The 23,064-nt window shown below is 33.7% G+C and overlaps 1 protein-coding gene across 1 annotated transcript in view; it reads left to right on the top strand.

The window, feature by feature from the left end:
- ALKAL1 (ALK and LTK ligand 1) overlaps positions 1-21,416 on the top strand; it is a 40,407-nt gene extending 18,991 nt beyond the window's left edge. The window contains exons 3-6 of the mRNA XM_056823908.1: positions 8,182-8,235; positions 9,555-9,635; positions 14,776-14,852; positions 20,129-21,416. Coding sequence (XP_056679886.1) covers positions 8,182-8,235; positions 9,555-9,635; positions 14,776-14,840 — 200 coding nt within the window. The 3' untranslated portion in view covers positions 14,841-14,852; positions 20,129-21,416. The remainder of the gene's footprint in view (positions 1-8,181; positions 8,236-9,554; positions 9,636-14,775; positions 14,853-20,128) is intronic.
- The last annotated feature ends 1,648 nt before the right edge of the window (positions 21,417-23,064 follow it).

The raw sequence follows: 23,064 nt of genomic DNA, 5'->3' as shown, positions 1-23,064 counted from the left end.
TATAAATCTCTCACCTCAATGCCTTTGAATATTACTCATGTCTGGAATGCTCTTCCTTTTTGCCTCCACCTCTTGGAACTTATACCTCCCTTAAAGGCTCAGTTCAAATGCCGCATCCTTTGAAGATGCCTGTTCTGGTTTAGCACATTATTTCTCTCCCCCTCCCTTTGTATATGCCTTGTGTTTACTCAGTGTTTTGTTTGAGTGTTTTATTTCCCTTTTGTTGAATGTAAGCTCTTAACTCTTAAATTTGAATCTCCTACGCTTGACCTAGATCTTCACAGCTAGTAAGTGTTTAATGAGTGTTTGTTCATTGGTTGATAGGGGGAACAAAAATTCTTTCCTTTATTTTATTTTTGGCAAAAGTATCAAATAGATGGTCCTTCTCTACTTTAAGTTTTTCATTGGGAATTTCATTTAGTAAACAGTGTGATTATATCAGGGCACTGATCCATGTAAGTTTTTGAAGTAAGAGAGGTGAAAGGCATGTCTAGTGAACCAAAGCCTAGATATTTTCACATCAGATCTATTCGTGTCAGAAGTCATCCATTCTTATTTCTGAGAACAATAAAACCCATCCTTTCCCACACTTTAGGCTTGGAATTTTATCTGTCTTAGACTGTTTAATCAATTTTAGCCAGAGAAGTGTTGATTGAAAAGGGCTTGATTTGTATCAAAATTATCATTAGATAAACACAAATTAATTACAAATGTAATTAATAAGTACCAAATCTTTGTGAGGATACAATGCTTTGAGCATAATTGGGAAGGTTTAGCAACTTGTTTATGGAAAAAAAATAATCAGACATGTCAAGGTGAACAGCTATCAAATGGGATTAATTTTCTTGTGCTCTGAAGCATGTAAATTGGCTCTTTGGGGCTATCTGTGCACATACTAATCTCTATTATATTTTGTCTTATGAACCTCTATACCCACCTTAAAGTATGTCTAACTGTGAAAAAGTAAAAATATCATTAGATTTTAGCAGAAATGATGGTATTTACTTCAACACTTTAAGCAGTCATAATTTTAATGATTATTATCCTCCTCCCCTCCAACCCGTAATACTCACCTATGCAGCATAAATGTCTTTATTTTTATAAAAATTTTAATGAATTGCAGCGACTCATCACTCTGAACCTATGTTGGCCTTGCATTGCTAGGTTTGTATATAAAGCTCAAATCTTGTTAGACTTTGCTGGATCTTATACTCAGACGTCCAGTTTCACCCCATAACAAGCCGAGGACCTGGAGCAGGAATGTAAGCAATGAATATACACCTGAATAAAAACTGGTGAAAGATTATCAACAAGAAGATAGTGTGGTTCAGTGAAAAGAATCTCAATAAAATCACAAACACAAACCCAAGAAAAAAAGAGAAAAAATATATAAATGTACAGCATTTAAAAATTGCTTTAATAATTTCTTTTCGTGTATGTGCAAGTCATTTGGGAAATTCTTTGTATCTTTGTATCTGTGTTCAGATCTTATCTTCTTATGTTTACTGCCTGGGTAATGTTGGACAAATAACTTAACCTCATGCACCTCATTTTCCTTGTTTGCAAAAAGGACGGGTTGGACTGAAAGGTTTCCAATATCTCTCCAGCTCTAATTTTTAAAAATCTAAAGTAAATGGTAAATAAATAATTGCTCATTTTCAAAATCGTTGATTTCAACACTTCATGATAGTGTTTGGAATAGTCTCATAAGTTGACATTCATTAAAGTATTGTGGAAAAGAGTTAGGTAAATTTAGTTGCAGAAGATTGTGGGATGAGGATGAGTTGACTTCAAGGATATTCAGCCCAAAATTGAATATAGATTGTAATCTGGTGAAGAAACCCATAAGGATGCCTTCAAACAGAAGGTTCAGTCATGTTTCTCACTTCATTTCCAGCTTGACTTACTCTTATTTACTTTTATTTGTGTCCTAGCACTTATGACCCCATCTGGTATTGTCTTGGTGAGGTACTGGAGTGGTTTGCCATTTCCTTCTCCAGTTCATTTTATAGATCAGGGAACTGAGGTAAATAGGGTTAAATGACTTGCCCAGGATCATATAGCTAGTAAGGGTCTGAGGCCAGATTTGAACTCTGAAAGAGTTCTTGACTCCAGACCCATCACTCTATCTGCTGTGTTGCCTATCTGTCCTGACTTTAGTAAGCTCTTTGATTTCTCCAGACTCAGTTTACTCATCTATAAAATGAGAAATTTGGACTAGATGAACCCTCCAGTTTCAATCATCTAAGACTCCACAATGCTTCATAGACTTATTGTGCCTAGACTATTGTGCCTATAGACTTTGTGCCTAAAAGAGGAGAAGAGGAAATAAGCATTAAATTGGAAAAGTGCAAAGAAGTATTTTTCTAAGTGACCATAAGAAAACAAAGAAAGGCTACCTTGTATTGTATTGTAGATTCTATGAGCTTACATAAATTAAATTTTAATAAATCAAGAGGTATTTCTAATATGCTGGGGACATTTATTCTTTAAAATAACCCTTAGGATTATTTTACATAATTGTGGGACAATTAATTCAAATCCATTTAAATGAACAAGCATTCACTAACTGCTCAAGATACAATGCTAGGGAAAATTAGATGAAAAATAGCACAGTCCCTGTCCTCAGTGTGCTTAAAATCCAATAGGAGAAATGCAACATATACATAAGTAAATGTGGAAAATGGTAGGCTGATGGATAGGTCTTGACAAAGTTCTATGAGAGTATTGAGATCCTTCACTTTCCATGAAGGGTCACAGAGGCTTCATGGAAGAGGTGTGACATCTAAGTTGAAAAAAGAATTTCAACAGGCGGAGATATGAAGGGAATGTAACTCAGGCATGGGATGGATTTTGGTGATTAAATGTGATAGAGAAATTGATAGAGTCAGAAGTCTAGTTTTCATCTATCATGGTGAAAAGGAAAGTGAAATAAAGATGGCTGGGTAGATTGAAACCTTATCAGACAGTTTTAAAAGCCAGGTTAAGGGGTGTGTCTAAATAATGGAGAGCCATTAAATATTTTTGAGCAGGTGAGTGACTTTTATATTAGAAAGATAATTTTGGCAGCTATGTAAAGGATGAATTGGAGAGGGGAAAGACTGTAGGCAAAATCAACCAGGCAGATGTTGCAATAGGCACAAATTAAAACAGCTGTGAAGTGAAGAGAATGATGTGACGAATAATGCCAAAACAGAACCATTAGGTTTTGAGAAAAGATTGGAAGGTAAGAGAAGAAAAGAAGAAAGATTTGAAATGTAGACATTTTCTTAAATACTATCTGTTTCAGACCCAAAGGACTATTCAAATAGTTGGCCTAAGATGCTGGCTATTTGGCTGCTTCTTCATAGTTTCATGCAATAAGATGGGACCTAAGAGGTCATTGAGTCCAGTCTACTCAAATAATGACTCCCCAAATGAATGATTATTCCAACTTCTCACGGAAGACTTCTGGTAACAGAGAGCTCACCATAGACCCTGAGCAAACTATTCCATTATTTGAATTCTAAATATTATGCAGTTTTTACTTAGGTCAACCCTAAATTGGCCTCCCTCAAACTCTCACCCATTTTAATAGTTTATATTTGAGAACTGAGTGGAAAAAGTACAATCCATTTTACCAGTTCAATTCAAGTGTCTGCTATATGCTAGGAATTTTTTTTTAAGCCTTACCTTCTGTCTGCTCATTCTATGGTTTTAGCTCCCCCTGCACAAATCTTAGTGGGTAATGTCTTTCCTAATTTGTAGTGTCCAATGATCAAGCAAAGTACTTCAGAGGTAGTTTGATAAGAGCAGAATACAACAAAACTTTGCTTTCCTTGTTTTGGACAGGACACTCTTATTAATTTAACCCAAAAGAATTTTTTAGAGGTTGATTCATTTATATTTCCATTGAGATACTCTAATGTGATTATTAAACATTAAATAGAGATTCTATTTTAATATTTTAGGGAAAATGGAGCCTATAAAATCATTTTATAACAGTATCTTACCTACAAGCCCCTAAAGGAACAAATATTTTATATCAGAAAATCACATGCCACAAAAGTCATGATTTGATACTGTTTTGATTACCAAATGATGTGCTAATTAAATATATAGGAGACCATTAGATTCTATAAGTCTCACCTAATAGAGGGCACAGAGTCATGCATCTTAATTTGCCAGTGAGGCAGGTGAGATTCCTGACCTGTGGTAAAGGGATGTGATATGTAGGGAATGAAGTGAAAGCCTGACTAATTAGAAAACCTTAGGGGAAAGGTTCAGGCTTAGATTAAAAAGCCAATATGTGTTGGGCAGGCTCTTTCTCCATCATTTTGTGGGCTTGTGAAAGGAGCTCTCTCACTGGTGATCTGGTGCCTATCTATGTACACCATCTATGGCAAGTGGCAGAGCAGGTGTCCAGCCTGGCCAGGACCATGCAGGCTGGGAATTCAGGAACTCGTTTTCTTGGACTCCCATCACTTCCTGAACTCAAGTCCTCCAATTGGTTGGCCTTAATTTATCTGGGCTGAATATGTGGTTAGTTGGGTCCATGGGGAATCTAGGATCTGATGAAGCAAAGGTACCTTTGGCTAGGGACTTTGAGTTAGATAGTCTGGAAATCTTATTTCTTACTTTCTTTCTCTTTACTAATAAATATTTGCAATTTAGTATAAAGTCTCTGAGATTACTTTTTATTCATAACAGTGGTAAATTTGTGTTTTACCTGTCAAAGATTACTTACTTAATCATAAGTTCATAGGAAATTTATTTGTATTTGATATATTTGTTATTATAGAACTTATATATCTAAGTTCTCTATAGAAATTAATCACAATAAAATTACTAATTAAAAGGTGAAATAATTTATTAAAATTTATGATTTTTCCTTCTTGGTGAATTTGAGCTTACCAGCTTGAAAAGATATTTCTATTGTTGCTACTGGTTTTTAAAAAAAATATTATCTCATCTTCCCCCACCCAGAAAATCATTCCTTTTAAACAAAGAACATAGAAGGAAGAAACAAAAAGTCCTGAAGTTAACATCTGACACTGTAGGCAGTATTCCACACCTACTTTTATAAAGAAGGATAGAGTTGTATTTTCCTCTCTTCTTTAGGGTTAGGTTTAATCATTATAATTCTGGAGCATTCAGTTTTTATTTTTTTATACTTTTCCAGAAATTACTTTGTTATAATCATTATGTATAGTTTTCTTTTTTTCTTTTACTTTGCCTGAGTGTATCTAAGCATTTTTCATACTTCTTTGTGTTCATGCTATTTTAAGAGATATTAATATTCCATTATATTTATATGCCATAGATAGTGCAGCCATTTTCCAGGTATGAGCATTTACCTTGTTTCTATTTTTTCTACTTTAAAAGTGCTGTTATAAGTATTTGTTATATAATGTTATTTTATAATTTTTTTTACCTTCTTGGGAGATAGGATGAACATGGGATATCTGGGTCAAAGGGAGAACACGTGATTTTAAAAAATCATGCTATAGGAAAAGATAATTAAATTATCAGGGAGACACATTTTTTTCTATAGAATAAACAACATTTTCAAATTGCTTTTAGCCAATACGAGTATTTATAAAATCTCCTGCATTCAGCTGGCTTGCTTCCCAGAAAGGATCACTCTCATTACTTTGCCAAATATCACACAGAATATTGACACCACAGAGACCACTTTGCTATGTTTGGTAGCATAGTATATGCGTGTGAGTGTTTTCTGAATTATGAAGGAACAGCTAGCATTAGTGAATAAATTCATAGTTGTATGGGAGAGCCCTAGCAGATTCACATTAAGAAAATGCATTCTTTATCACCAATTATTCTGCAACCTAATTCCAGTTTGCATATATTGCGAAGCTGCCAGTTGCTAGTGGAACTGTTAGTGGAATCAAGTTAAGATCTGTCATTATTTCCCTTCAGTTAGGCCTGTGTATGGTTTATGGAGGGGCACAGGATGGTTGGTACTGAGCTGTCAGCTTTGGGTGGATGCCTACATTCTCCCTTATTCCAAAGGGGAGTATCATTTACTGGTCTGTGCGACGCGCATAACTCCTGGGTGAGAGAATTCCTTCTTCTGTACGAGCACAAGTCCAGATAGCATTAACCTTTCCAGATGGGGTAATGCCATACTGAATGGTGACCCAGAATAACCCTTTGTTTATGGTTAATAAATATCCTTTTCACTACTACATATGTATTAGGTGTATTTCCTTTTTATGTATATAGAAGAAATTCTCCAATAAAATGATGGGAGAGTGACAGTGTAAAGAATTCTAGATTTAAAAATCAGGATAGAGTTGAGCCTGAAAGGTTATTTTGACCCATACTGTATAAGTATCCCCAAGAAAGTCACTTAATTTCTAAGAATCTCAATTTTCTGATCTGTAAAACGGTAATAATATTTGTACTGCCTTCTGCCCACTGTTGGGATGAATTCCATTTTAAAATCTTAGATTGCAACAAAAGAAAAGAAAAGAAAATCTTAGAATGCTATATAAATGCAAACTATCTTCATCATCATTATAGTAATCATTGTAGTTATAAGTCTATAAGAAGCTAATGGGAGAAAACTACAGAGTGCCCTGACTTCTCTTGAATGAATGAGATTGTTCTGAAAAGAAAATTCTAGTTTTGCATGTTAGGGGCATAAGTGACTAATTAAAGTTAGCATTTATATAACTAGGTGCTGCTGTGTACAGAGCCTAGAGCCTGAAGTCAGGAATACTCAAGTTCAAATCCAGCCTCAGACACTTAATAGGTGCATGACCCTGAGCAAGTAATTTAATCTTGTTTGCTTCAGTTTCATCCTCTCTAAAATGAGCTAGAGAAGGAAATGGCATGCTTCTCCAATGCCTTTGTCAAGAAAATCCCAAATGAAGGTTTTAAGTCTGACACAACTGAAAAATAATCAATCAACAAGTTTATATGGTGTTATCTCAACCTCATAGCCACTGTGTGATATAGGTGCTATTGTTATCTCCATTTTCCAGATGAGAAAACTGAGACAGAGAAGGTAAGTGACTTTCTGAGGGTCATACAGTTACTGTTTGAGAAAGGATTGAAGCCTCAGGTGAACCTAATTCTAATTACAATTCTTGATTCATCCTGTCACTTGACTACCTGCCCCTAGCAGTAACAGCCAGGATGTTGGAATGATGCTGATTTGCACTTAAGGAGGGAAAGTGTTGTCTTCCCATTTTGTGACCTATTTTGCATATAATTGAACTCATAGAAGAACTGCATGGTTCTGTATTAGGGGATAGAGATAGGAATGGGACCTGTGTTTTCAGTGGCCCAGAGAATTCCCTGGGGAGGAAACTTCCTCTGTCAATTGTAGATCATCTCCTCTATAACTTATAAACTTGAGTGTTGAATAAAATGCTGAGAAGTTAAATGACTTATCCAGCAGCACTCATAGGCAAGGCTTGAACCTATATCTTCCTGGTGTAGGAATAAACATAATGGGAATAATTGGAATTGTTATGTGTCTGTGTGTATGAATAGTGTTTGTCTCCAAGGAGCTTAAAGAGTTTTATAATGTTTGCCTTTGAGATAGGCAGAAATATTATGGTACATCTGTGCAGATCCAGAAATAGCACTCTAACTTTCTGATTTCCAGTCAGTAAAATGATTTTCTTTTTCACCAAGACCTGGGATTTCATGAATTTTAGGCAGTACTAGTGGCAAAGTCTTCACCCACCCATACACATTAGCAGCACATGTGTAATATATAATCTTAGAGATTCTCCTGGGGTCCTGAGATATGACTTGTCCTTGGTCAAAGAGCTAGTGTATGTCAGAGACAGAACATGAACCTAATTTCACGGTCAGCCTTTGATCTACTACATCCTGGAGCCTTTTTGTGCAAATTACCATTTTCAAGTTAAAACCCAAAGGATGACTCTACAGTTCTTTTATTAAGAACTTTATGTTTATAAAATAAGCATATTCATAGTCTCTAGGCACAAGACTACAAATACCACAGTAATGATTTCAATAGGATTGTATATACATGGATTTATATCCCACTATAAAAGTCTTAACTGTGGGAACAAATTTCTTCTAGTACAAATGCTTGGTGGATAAAAGCATTTAAAAATAAAATTGATGATATAATTGTGTGTTTATTTCAGTATTTTAAATATTTTAAAACAATTAATATAGCATATATTTTCTTTGTAGAAATACTTCCAAGGGATTTGAACTTAAAGGAGAAGTTCATAAAGCATTTCACAGGTAAAAACTTTATTTCTTGATAAGATTTCAATATGCCATAATCAAGGAAATAAAAAGTAATACAGATTATGAATTCAGTTATCCTGGCTGATGCATCACATATCACATATCAACTGGGAAAAGTAATGGTAAAGCCCTTTTCATGGGTGAGACTTCTCATAGGATCAAAGATTTAGAGTTGAAAGAAATATTAGAGGACATTAATTTCAGATCTTTTATTTTTAAATTTAAAAAGCCTGAGATAATGAGAGGAAGGTCACATATGTAGTAGTGATGGAGGTGGAATCTGAATATAGTTCTCCCTGATAGCAAGGCCAGACTTCTCTCCACTCTACCATGCTCTGTTATAAATAAAAACCATAAATTAAAATATTATTGACATCAGAATTGTATTTAGAGTGGTTTGGGTTAAGCAGCAAGAAAGATATGCTAGATTAAGACTTTTCTGACAATATAAGACAGTTCAGTGCTTTATCAATACACAAATTCATTTGCATATTCAAATGTGCTATGTCCTTTTGAGTTCTTTTTAAAGAAAAAAAAGATAGTTTGCCATTTTATGATAGGTTTAGATGTGCCCCTCCTTGAAAGTAGGGTGGTTGAGGATCACTACGCACTGATTCTTAAGCTTTTTGGTCTGGGGACACCTTTTTACTCTTACAAATTATTGAGGACCTCTCAAAGTACTTTTGTTTACTTGGTCTACATCTGTCAGTATTTACTATGTTAGAAATTCAAATGTCTTAGTATTGTTATGAAAATAATTTTGACTTCATAGATTCCCTGAAAGACTCTCACACTTTGAGAAGTGCTCTTCTAGAGAATCATAAGGTCTCTTGCTGCTTTATTATTTATTAATATGGAAGTTAACAGAATATGAATGTCTAGCTTTAGATACTATAACTGTCTTCTAATAATAGAATTCCCAAAGAAACTAAAGTAAAGAAATGAAAGACCTAATATATGCAGTTCTGTTTAGGCACCATTATTGCTGGACTTCTCCTAGATTGTTCTAATGCTCTGCTACCCCAACTATGCTAAAGAGACCCCTCTGAAAATTAGAGATTCCATTATGTGAGCTATAGATAATGTGGATCAAAATTGGAAGATTATTTTGGTTGGTTTTTACATTTTATGATAAGCCTGATCTGCTTTTTCCACAGTAGATGGATAAGGACAGGGGAGAATGGTCAAGCTCTTTTAAAAGAATGCAAGGTTGTGAATTATGTAGCAACATTATCCCAGTTAATAAAGTGCCAGCAAAGTAGTTTGGATAATGGCTCTCTGTTTATAATAAACATTCTTTTACTGTTAAATAGGACCAGTCACATTTTCAGCTGAATGTAGCAAACACTTCTATCGACTGTATCACAATACAAGGGATTGCGCTGTACCAGCTTGTAAGTAAGACTGAAAGTACTTTTTCTTAAAATGTAATCTTTTTCCAATAGTAAATGCACACGATCTTTAATCACAAGCTCCTGATACTTGGGAGGCAATAGACTAAACACAGTATGATATTATTTATACAACTGACAAGATTTGAGTGCTGTATCCTATTGTAAATACAATGAGTAGAAATTTCTAAATTGGCATATACTCGAACCTTAAAAAGCCAGATTCCATCAAGACCCAAATGGGTTGTTGTAAGTTTTAAGTCTTTTATCATCTTTCAAAATATCTGGCAGGAAAATACTTTCCATCCACTTGATGATAAAACATTATCTGTATTATATATTTAAAATTCCTCATAAGATAATAAATGGAAAATAGACAAGTATCTTTATAGCTCCCATTATAGAACCATACATGCAGTGGAATGTTGTACATTTTACTGGATCATGAAGACATTAAAAAAAATCTTTTTTTCAGAAATCCAAGTTGCTGAAAGTAAAGATATTCTCAAATATACATTAAAATGATATAATTTAAAATATGTTTCCTCTATCTTCCTGCATATAATAGTCTCTTGTAAATATATATTCTGATAGAAATAAAATCAATGAATAGACAAGAATGCCTCCATACATTTGTAAAGATTAGGCTATTACCAGGTCCTAGCTGACAAAAGTATTTCCATTTCTGGACAGCGACCAGCCTATGGACCAGAAAGTAGCTATGTACCCAATAACCAGTTTAGTCAGCTTCATTTAAGCAAGGGATGCGAGACTAACCTAGTGATAACCAATTCAGTAAACTTCATCTAAACAAAATATGCAAGGTTAGCATTTCCTAACCATGAGGCATTTAGGATCAATAAAAAGTTCACTGCCTAGGCCACCCACTCAATGACTTCCCTTAAGGGTCTCCTCCCACTTGGACTCCCTATGAATCTACCCAGCATCAGCAGTCAGATATAAGAGCAGAGACTCAACGCTCTGTACTCTTATTTGGGTTATTCATCCCACCCAAAGCCTGCACCACTGCTTATACTTACCTGTGCTACTAAGAGCTGAGGTTCTTTCTGTGAGTCAGAAGTTGTCTGATTTGTGATCATTGGGTGTTTGTGTCTTATCAGTACCTTACCCATAATCTCCTTACAATATTTAATTTATTTTAGATCTCATTTTGTTATTTATACTAGTTTTGTTAGTTCTTTTCATAGATTACTTAAGGATTTTGTGTTTTGTGTTTTTTTTTTTACTGTACAAGAGTCTGTTTGGATGTTCTACAAAATAGAAAGTTCTTTTGATTCCCTCAAACCCTATTACATAACATATACAAGGGATAGAACTGACTCAGCAGTACTTTCTATGATCAATGCCTATGAATTTTAGTTGTCCAAATTCCAGCGAGAGAAAACTGTGGGATGGTTCTCTGGGAGGGGGTGGAAAGAGGTATAGATGATTTTAAAACACATGATCTAATAATAATATGTTCTAAAAACTTTAAAATACTATTTTAAGGGGGCAGTTAGGTATCTCAGTGGATTAAGAGTCAGATCTAAAGCAGGAAGGTCCAGAATTCAAATTTGACCCCAGACACTTCCTAGCTCTCTGACACTAGGCAAGTCATTTAACCCTTATTGCCTAGCTCTTACTGTTCTTCTGCCAGTACATGGTATTGGTTCCAAGATGGAAAGTAAGGCTTAAAAAAATTAAAACAATATTTCAACAAAAAATGGGAATAGTATGATGAAGCAGTCAAAAAACCCAAGGAACTTTACTGTTAATATAGAATGCTTAGAACAAAGGAAGTAATAGCCTCAACTCTACTTAGTTCTAATCAGATCAACATAGGGTACTATACTAACTTCTTTAATAGACTAAAAAGATCCCCATAGTGTCTTCTCTGAGGGAATGCAAATTGTTTAAAGACAATAACTATTTCACCTTTATCTGTATATCTCAAGTTCTGAGACTAGAACCTGATATATACTATTTGTATAATAAATAAGTTTAATAAATGTTGTAGATTGATTCTTAAAAAAAGAATAGGTTGAAGGAAACAGGGATAGTTTTAGCCTAGAGAAGAGAAGACTTAGAAATCTTTTTAGTACAATGTCAAATAATAGAGGTGATAATGGGCATCCTTGTTTCACTCCTGATCTTATTGGGAATGCATCTAGTTTATCCCCATTGCAGATGATATTAGCTGGTGATTTTAGATATTTTTTATTATCTGTTTATTATTTTTAGGAACGACCCTTCTTTTCCTATGCTTTCTAGTGTTTTTAATAGGAATGGGTGTTGTATTTTATCAAAGGCTTTTTCTGTGTCTATTGACATTGTACTAGAAACACTAGCAGTAGCAATTAGAGAAGAAAAAGAAATTGAAAGCATTAAAACAGGCAAGGAGGAGACCAAGTTATCACTCTTTGCAGATGACATGATGGTCTACTTAAAGAATCCTAGAGATTCAACCAAAAAGCTAATTGAAATAATCAACAACTTTAGCAAAGTTGCAGGATACAAAATAAACCCGCATAAGTCATCAGCATTTCTATATATTTCCAACACAGTTCAGCAGCAAGAACTAGAAAGAGAAATCCCATTCAAAATCACCTTAGACAAAATAAAATACTTAGGAATCTATCTCCCGAGACAAACACAGGAACTATATGAACACAACTACAAAACACTCTCCACACAACTAAAACTAGACTTGGACAATTGGAAAAACATTAACTGCTCATGGGTAGGATGAGCCAATATAATAAAAATGACCATCCCACCCAAACTTATTTATCTATTTAGTGCCATACCCATTGAACTTCCAAAAATTTTTTTTACTGATTTAGAAAAAACCATAACAAAGTTCATCTGGAAGAACAAAGGATCAAGGGTATCCAGGGAAATAATGAAAAAAATACAAAGGAAGGGGACCTTGCAGTCCCAGATCTCAGACTATATTATAAAGCAGTGGTCACCAAAACAATCTGGTACTGGCTAAGAGACAGAAAGGAGGATCAGTGGAATAGAATTGGGGCAAGCGACCTCAGCAAGACAGTATATGACAAACCCAAAGATCCCAGTTTTTGGGACAAAAATCCAGTATTTCATAAAAACTGCTGGGAAAATTGGAAGACAGTGTGGGAAAAATTAGGTTTAGATCAACACCTCACACCCTACACCAAGATCAATTCAAAATGGATGAATGACTTGAACATAAAGAAGGAAACTATAAGAAAATTAGGTGAACACAGAATAGTATACATGCAAGACCTTTGGGAAGGGAAAGATTTTAAAACCCAGCAAGACTTAGAGTCATAAAATGCAAAATAAATAATTTTGATTACATCAAATTAAAAAGTTTTTGTATAAACAAAACCAATGTAACCAAAATCAGAAGGGAAGCAAGAAATTGGGAAACTATCCTCATAAAAACCTCAGACAGAGGCTTAATTACTCAAATTTACAAAGAACTAAATCAATTGTACAAAAAAATCAAGCCATTCTCCAATTGATCAAATGGGCAAGGGACATGGATAGGCAGTTTTCAGATAAAGAAATCAAAACTATTAATAGGCACATGAGAAAGTGTTCTAAATCTCTCATAATCAGAGAGATGCAAATCAAAACAACTCTAAGTTATCACCTCACACCTAGCAGATTGGTCAACATGACAGCAAAGGAAAGTAATGAATGCTGGAGGGGATGTGACAAAGTAGGGACACTAATTCACTGCTGGTGGGGTTGTGAACTGATCCAACCATTCTTGAGGGCAATTTGGAACTATCCCCAAAGGGCAATAAAAGACAGTCTGCCCTTTGATCCAGCCATAGCACTGCTGGGTTTGTACCCCAAAGAGATAATAAGGAAAAAGACTTGTATAAGAATATTCATAGTGGCGCTCTTTGTGGTGGCCAAAAATTGGAAAATGAGGGGATGCCCTTCAATTGGGGAATGGCTGAACAAATTGTGGTATATGTTGGTGATGGAATACTATTGTGCTAAAAGGAATAATAAACTGGAGGAATTCCATGGAGACTGGAACAACCTCCAGGATGTGATGCAAAGTGAAAGGAGCAGAACCAGGAAAACATTGTACACAGAGACTGACACACTGTGGTACAATCGAATGTAATGGACTTCTCCATTAGTGGTGGTGTAATGTCCCTGAACAATCTGCAAGAATCTAGGAGAAAAAAAAAACACTATCCAAAAGCAGAGGACAAACTGTGGGAGTAAAAACACCAAGGAAAAGCAACTGCTTGACTACAGGGGTTGAGGGGACATGACTGAGAAGAGACTCTAAATGAACACTCTAATGCAAATACCAACAACATGGGAATGGGTTCGAATCAAGATTACATATGATACCCAGTGGCTATGGGATAGGTGGGGGGGTGGGGGAGGGAGAAAATGATCTTTGTATCCAATGAATAATGCTCGGAAATGACCAAATAAAATAATGTCAATTAAAAAAAAAAGAAATCTTTTTAGCAGTGTTTAAATATCTAGGTGACTGTTATGTGGAAGACATATTAAATTTAATCTGTATAGCTCCACATGGATGAACTGGGCCCAAAAGAATGGGAACTATAGCAAGTCCACATACATTGGCTCAATATAAGGACAATCAGAGGTGTCCATAAATTGGAAGGACTGCCTTGTGAGGTAATGAATTCCCTTGCTCGCCAACATTTCAAGCCAAGGTTGAATGAATTCAATTGAGGGAAACCTTGTATGATGTAGTGGCTGTAGTTGATGAACATGAAAATATGAAACCAGGGTTCTCTTTTCTGAAATTATAATCTCATGTTTAAGATCATTAAATATTGTCTTCAGAAAAAAAAACGTTAAGAGAACTAAGCTTTAGAAAAGCTTATTGGATATAGAGAGGAATAAAACCATGTTGAAATCAAAGGAAAATTATTTAATTAAGTAAGAACTTGATGAGAGCCCAACAAATATTCATTGCACCTGGGGAATAAAAAATAAAAAACTAATTATGTCTTCAATCTTTGTTGTGTTTAGTTACATATGATAATGTAACCATTATACCCAATGATAAATGATGAGCAAAAAATTACTGTTGGGTTTTGTAGTTGCACAGTATCTCAATTAAAACTAAATTCTACTAATTATTTTTTTCTAGATTACAAAAGATGTGCAAGACTGTTAACAAGGTTAGCAGTGAGCCCGCTGTGTACACAGCCTTAGAAAATCTGGCCTGTAAGTATATACCTATTTTTGTCATGTCCTTCTGCTGCATTTCCTGGTTTTATTATCAGGATGTGACTAATATAGTAGCATAAAGCTAATTAATCAAATATGTACTTTTCATGTAACTCACACTGTTCTCATTCCATTGCCCGTTACCAGAGAGAACTAATGATGAAAGCAAATTGTCATTTTCTTGTAATGGAAATTTTATTTACCTGTATATAAAATATTATAAATTATTATTGTCATATGTCAATATTTATAGTCACAGATCAAATCATATAAAACTTGTAACACTTTCAGAAAAGTATGAATGGTACACAAGCTCCTGAACAATATGCAAGCCTTTGGCATATTTCACTCTTTAACTTTAAATCATCTTTTCAATTGTACATATGGATTATGTCTGTATAAGTGTATATATAGGGATATGCATGTGGGTTTGTGAGCCTTCTCTACTTACACGTTAATAATGAAGTCACCAATATCAATATATTGATCTACTTTACTCAGGTGACTATGCCAAGATCTTCCTTGAATTTTTCTGCCTTGTTTCCCATTGCACCAGACACTGGTTAATAAGGTGTTCTTTTCTTCATAATAGTTTTCTTTTTGTTTATCTTCATTTTGAGCATGGCCAGATAAGATGACAACAGGTCAAGCAGTGATATTTTTGATACCTTCAAGAATACAGATAAACCAACTCTGTCAATCCCCTTGCTTATCTCATCAAAAACTATGTGGAAGCCAGGCTTCCATTTAGCTATAACTTCTATGTATTTTTAGTTTAAATCATAGGAAGAACCTCTCATATATGCTCTCTTCTATATACTCACATAGCCACCCATATTTTGACCTTTGTTCCCTTTGCCTGGTATATTTCAGGGGCTTCCTAATAAACTCCATTCTTCTCCAGTTTATCCTCCACACAGCTAAAAGATAATCCAAAAGACAATATTGATTAAGAGACTACCCAACTCATGTTCCTTTGGCTTTCAGTTGCCTCTTGGAGGAAAATATAGACTCTTGTTTGGCATTCAAAGCCCTAACAGTCCCACTTCAGTATAACTTTTGAATACTCATATTGCCCTTTCTTTAATATATGTCCCAATAGAACTTGGACTACTGGTTTATCACCTATGTTTGTGTCTTTGTTAGAAATAAGCTCTTCCTTTACCTCTGCCTCTTAGAATCCCTAGCTCTCTTCAAAGATCAGATCAATGTCATCTCTTAACATGAGGATTCTTACTGACATATCCCACTTTCCTGCTAGCCCACCCTAAATTACTTTCTATTTACTTATATATGTACATCTTTCTCTTGGGTAGAATTTAAACTGCTTGAGGGCAGGGACATTTTTGTTTATATATTTGTATTCCCAGTCTTGGCATACAATATATACTTAGTAAATTATTATTGATGGCTAATTTTCAAAATCTCTAGTATCATAGCAATTCATAGGCAACAGGAAAAAGAGTCAAATGTTCCCATTTAGAATACCAACAAAGTATTCTTTAGAGATGAAGATAATCAGGATAACTTTATAATTTATATATTAAATGAAACACAAAATGAGGTGAGCTATGCTTGATATGGACATGTACCATTCAAATTAAGGAAGAATTTTCTACATATAATACTAATATAAATTTATATAGTGCTTTTACATTTTGTAACATATTTTACAGAATTATATCATTTAATGTAAATAGTGAGGCATTCTTCTTTCTACTGATTCGTGATGCAATATTGTTGATTTCATAAAGCTCCAGAAAGTTATAGGTCTTCCACCAATGAGATTCATCACCATGAAATAGATTAATCTAACCATCCATATACGAGAAAAAATATAAATAAAGAATGCCTTTTAAATTCCCATTAAATTAGTCCAATAGTGTCAATATTAAAGATTGAGAATGAGTCAGGCTCTCAGTATTTATTACAAAGAAATGAGTTGGCTTATGTTGGGAAATCATATGAGTATGTGAACCAGTTATGTAGTCAGCTCCAGAAAAAAATTATAAAATTATATATGTTTAATAGTAGCTGATCTTCTAAATTATTAAAACATATAGGTTAAAGTGAAAACTCAAAAGACTATTTGCTTCATGTAACATGGATGACTATAATAATGAGGACATAAAAGTGATATAAAACTTAATTAAAATGATACAATGAAGATTTTTTAATATCAGCCTATGACTTGGACATGAACAAGGTAACGAGTCTAACTTCGCCCTCTTATTTGTAATCTGGTAGTCTTAACTTATTCAAGGGAGAGGATAAGAATAAGGTCTCAATGGTAGTTCTTTTATTCCTTAGTAGCTTTCTTTTGGGTAGAACTCTGAATTATCTACTGAAAATTAACCTAATTCTAAGTCTTGTCTATATGAAAACAGAATATGTAAACACAAGAAAAATTATCCTTTAATATTAAAATATTTCACTTGCCAAAGATATTTTGAATTTATAGCCTTTTCAGAAGACAGTAAAACTTTCCTGCCCTGAATTTCAGTACCACGGAGAAGTCCATTCAAGAAAACCATGGTATTCTAATCTACACATTAATAAAAATTAACTACATTAATGAAATAAGCAAGATTTTTAAAACTTAGATCAAATTAGTTTTATTTCCTGAATATTATGAAGTTTTGATGTGAATTATAGCATAATGAGTTAGAATGAACATAAATCGCATAGCTTCAATTTGTGATATGTTTGAGCTAACGAAACCAGCTTTATATTGCATAGCTTCCACAAGTATACAAATATACTGGCATTTGACTGACATTTTCAAGAACTTTCCTAAAATGTTTCAGGAGAAATGTTATAAGTTCCAAAAATGTCATCTTCCTAAACTGAAATGTTTATTTGAAAGCTTGAAAAATGTACATGAAAAAAATAATTTATTGATGAATTACAATTTCACTTTCTTTAGATATTTTGAGAACCAATTCAAAACAATATTTTATCTTTTTATCCCACACAGATCATCCCAATAAATCTACCCCTAATTCGTATTAGACATTCAAGTCCTGAATATTCTATTTCAAGCCCTTATGCTATAAGAGGCCAATTTGAAAGTTGGTCCATTCAAAGAAAAAGCTTGATTAAGAAGTTAAAAAATAATTAAAATTTTCTTACATCACCTCTATTGTTTTAATTCAACAAAAAGTGCTTTTAAAATAAAATTTTCTATCTAGATCTAACTAGTCTTAGATCAAGCTTTTTGCTAGACTTTCTTAAGTTCTATGTTAATTCTTAGGTGGATTGGTCCATTTGCAAAAGGCCTACTTTTTGTATATTATTCATCATGAAATTTAATTATATGTGAATAGGCCTCTGGGTAGAATGAAAGAGAACTAAAATAACTCCTCACACAAGTATGATATACACTCTTATCCAGGGTCTTCTAGTGAAGTATACTTTCATTGTATGCATTGGTCTTCATTCATCTGTGTACCTTTTACTTCATAACCTTGACTTGTAATGCTTATGATAAGAATGAGCAAAAAGACTATTATGAAGATAATTTTATCTCACATGCACATAGTAGTTGCTAATGATGAAGAGGTGGACAAATTATATGAAGAACTTTATAAATTAATTCAAATTAAGTAACAGTAAATTTAATTAACTCCATTATCAGTTACTTTTAAGAAAACTTCTTTAATTTAATAATATTGATTTAAGGGAAATAATAATGAGCAAAACACTAATAATGCCTGAAAGAAATCATAAAGTCCAGATACTCTACTGGAATCTAAATCTTTTTTAGGAGAAACTATATTATATTGAGGCTAGATATTTAAAAGAGAGATATAGCAAATATTTGGTTCTAAAATATTACATATATTCTTATTTTTATTAAAGGAATTATCTTTTTTTCCTATCTTCTCATGATTTATTTAGAAATCCTAATTAGATCTTTAGTGTCCACTAGTATTTTTGTTTAGCATCTTATGTAAGTTTTCAAATTATAAAGTCCAACTTATTTTTCTCTTTATCTGGATGCTATGTATTGTAAACCTCAAAATTCCTTAGACTTATAAATGTTGGAAATTTCACCATTGGGATATTTCATACTTGGAAAATTTCTTACTGATAGTCTATTGGAATGGGAATCCCATTGGCATGGGAGGTTCTTCCTCTTCCCTTCTTAAGATTACTTTAGGACAGAGACCCTTTGCTGAACAATGGAAAGGACTTTGACCTATGCTTAAGCATAGAACAGGAATTTCTTTGAGTCTTGATTGATTTTAGAATTGATACAATGGAGATACTTGGAATAAATCTCCACCCTATTCAGTCCTAATAGGATTGAGTAAGGGCTGCAGCCTAGATCAAAATTTAATTATTCCAATCTCTACCATACTCAAGTTAACAGGATTTAGAAAGGGCTGTAGCAAAGGAGTAAAGATTTAATCATTTGAAAATATGACCTTCAACAGACATGTGCAAAAGCCAGAAACCTCTGGGCGGTCCTGGGTTAAGCGAGAGCCTCCATTGACAGGGAAATTGATGAAGAGTGATTGGTAGATGTGAGGACTGAGGGGAGGCAACTTGGATGGTGTCCTTAAAGATAGGAGGGTCTGGAGACTGGAGAGGGGGGTTGAGTTTTTGGTCGGTGTGGTTCCTGGGCTCTGAGGAAGCTTGCTCTGAAGGAAGCTGAAGGTGGGGGCCTCTGAGACTGTTTCTCCATTTTGGACACATGAGTAATAGGGACTGATCTCTTTTCTTTGCCCCAGCTATCTAAGGGCTTGGGCCTTTTGGCCCAGCCTAAACAAAAGGGGTATTTAAGCCCTATTCCCTTCTCTCCCCTTTCTCTCTCTCTATATATCTCTAATTCCTTTCTTGCTCCTATTGTAATTAAACTCCAAAAAAGGCTGACGGCTGACTTGAGTTTTTCATTTAGGAATTACATAGCTGATTCCTTGGCGACCTTAAATTAATATATATCAGTCTTTTAAGGTGATTCCCTTGTAACAGTATCAAGAAAGGGCAATTTATCAATTTATTATATGGCTTTTATAGTGGGTAACCATAATACAAATTAGTCTTTATACTTTGTATGAAAAATTTGGATTAAAAAGAGAGAGAATACTTCCTTCTCTACTACATCCCCAACCAAAGATGAATTCACAGGTATTTGGAATTTAAATATTAATAATTTTTTTCTGAAATATGCATTAAAAGTAACTTATTGAGTAATTAAAATGTAATAGACTTTTAATGTTTAAAACCAATTAAAAATTAACTTTTTTTTTGCTTTTTTCCTCCCACAGATTATCTTGGAATAAACCCTAATTTGAAGAAAAAGTGCCTTGGGATTTTATGTGATGTAATGAAAATGAAAAACCTCGTTCCATGGCTAAATAGGATTAATATAACAAGAAAATCTCCAGGAATAAATGTATTTTACTTGCATTATAGAATGAAATTTTTTATCTCATTTATCTTTGTATATACACTATAATGTTGCCCATTTAAAAATTCCTCTCAACCTCTACTTTCTAAATGGAGCCTTAAAAAAAATAGGCCTTCATGTGGTATTTTTTTTTTACTATATACATTTTATTTGCTCATATTTATCTTAATTTACAATTTAATTTCATAAATTAAATTATATATTATCACTTAAGCAAATTTTTTGAATTGATTGTATGACATTATTTACAATATTTTACTTGATCAATATTATAATTATGTAAGAATTAATTTTTATAATTGGTCACTTTATTTCAATGTATTTAAATTTTTTTTCTCAGGCTTTTATGTTTCTTATTTGCACTAATTTAGATGTGATATTCTTATTCAAATAGTAATTTAGGATGTTAATCAAATGGAATTATATTTATGTTATTAATTTATATTAGCAAATTCTGATGAGATTTTGCATGTGAAAAGAACATCTATGCACACACATAGACAGTTCTGTTGCCATTGCACCAGTGCCCATTTGCCATGTTCCTTGAATATCCTTTCCCACTTAGACCTAATTCTCATGCTGTTCTAATGTTGAACAATATGGTAATTTTATTTCCATGTTTGTTTCATGTACAGTGTGTGTGACTGTGTATGTGTACATATGTCTATCTGGGCATGCTCCCATATGCACAAAAACTAGATTATACTCCCCTTCTCAATTCTGGCTTAATTAGTATTAGAACAATTCACACAGGAATACACAAGTAGGCAGCAAATTGCAAATTGAATAAACAAGTTAACCCACTCAATTCTTTAATAAACCAACAAATTACTTAATTAATTATATTTTCCCTCCTCCACTGTTTGTGTTGGTAATATAAAGACATAGACATACTTTTGAATTATCTATTATTTTCCCTTTTAGTTGTCACTTTGATTAGCACCAACAATTGAATGTGTGCAGTATATGTTTATATATTAGCAGAAAAAGTTCAAAAACATTTTGAAGTTCAGGAATATTTATAATGCTATTTTAGGTAATCATCAGTTACATTTGTACTGACATACAGGAAAGAAATGCAAATGATGTCTGTGATAAAAAGAAGACTGGAAATTTTGTTGAATAAAAATAAAATACAACCTGCATTGAGATGGTGGTACTTGATTTTACTTTTGAAATTATTTGATCCAATGTTTGATAGATTGCAAAGAACTTTGAATTAGCTTTTGCCTAAAGCAGTTTAGTGCCAACATTATTTCCCTAATACCTCAGTGGGAAAGATATATAATGAAAAAATATGAAATAACTAGAAGGGATAATCAGGAAACAATCAACAGGTATTTTATTATTGATATAAAAAGTAATAATAGAGGAAACCTTCTTAATCTCAAGATATGCTATGAGGATGAACCAGAGTTTTAAAAATTCTTATAAAGTCTCTCTTTCTATATATATATATGTATATAAATACCACATTTTCTCAATGTCAAAGTCTTGTGATTTTTGTTGGTGTGAAAACTCCATCTTTTGATGAGGATTATAACATAATCTTAGAGAGCTCTCTGCAGCCCAAAGAAGTTGTGACTTATTCATGACCATCTAGCTAGTAAGAGTCAAAGTTATAATTTGAACTTGGGTCTTTTAAAAAAAACAGTTACCTTCTGTCTTAGAATAGAAACTAAGTATTTGGTCCTAAGGCACAAAAGCAATAATGGCTAAGCAATTGGGGTTAAGTGACTTCCCCACATTAACACAGTTAGGAAGTGTTTGAGGCCATATTTGAATCCAGGACCTCCTGTCTCTAAATCTGGTTCTCATTCCACTGAACCCCCAAGTTGCCTCTGAACTCAGAACTTTTTGACTTGGAGTGCAGTATTCTACACAGTTTGTCACACTGCTTTTCACATTCTAGATTATTATTTTGTTAATAATGTCATTAAAATACTTAATTAAGGTGAATATAAATTCTTAAACTTGGATTAAAAAATCAAGATAGGAGTGGCATGACTACATAGTACTTCTTTTGACAAATAACCTGTAAATTGTAGAGATCTACAAGTTTAATTTAATACACACCAACAGTTTGATATTGTAATCAAGAAAACCTATGTGAACTTGGATTGCATTGATAGGCATGACTTGGGGGCAGCTGGATAGCTCAGTGAATTGAGAGCCAGGCCTAGAGAGGGGAGGTCCAAGGTTCAAATCTGACCTCAGACACTTTCTAGCTGTGTGACCCTGGGCAAGTCACTTAACCCCTATTGCCTAGCCCTTACCATTCTTCTGTCTTGGAACCAATACACAGACTGATTCTATAATGGAAAGTTAGGGGTATTGTTTTGTTTTTTAAAGATAGGCATGATATTGGGTAATGAAAAATTATAGTACTCCTATACTCTGTTCTGTTCAGATTATATCTAGAGTATTGGGCTCTGTTCTAGATGAAACATTTGAGGAAAGCCATTGATAAAATGGAATGTGTCCATAGGAAGACACTATGATAACAATACCAGTGTACCAGTGCTATCTTAAGAGCCTTGAGGTTTTTTGTTTTTTTTTCTGCATGAAGATTTATTGAAAAAACTGGGAATGCTTAGTCTAGAGAAGTAAAAGCTCTGTGAGGTAGGGGGTGGAATGTGACTGTTAATTCAAGAGACTGGACAAATATTTGAGAGTCTTATAGAAGAGAGATTAAACTTATTCTCCTTGGCCCCAGAAAGCACAACCCTATGCAGAGTAGAAGTTATAAAGAGGAAAATTTAGACTTGATGACTAGAACAATTTTTTTTTCAT

The sequence above is a fragment of the Monodelphis domestica genome, chromosome 3, assembly GCF_027887165.1.
Source record: "Monodelphis domestica isolate mMonDom1 chromosome 3, mMonDom1.pri, whole genome shotgun sequence".
Lineage (NCBI taxonomy): Eukaryota > Metazoa > Chordata > Mammalia > Didelphimorphia > Didelphidae > Monodelphis > Monodelphis domestica.
This window is presented reverse-complemented; position numbering and strand designations above follow the sequence as displayed.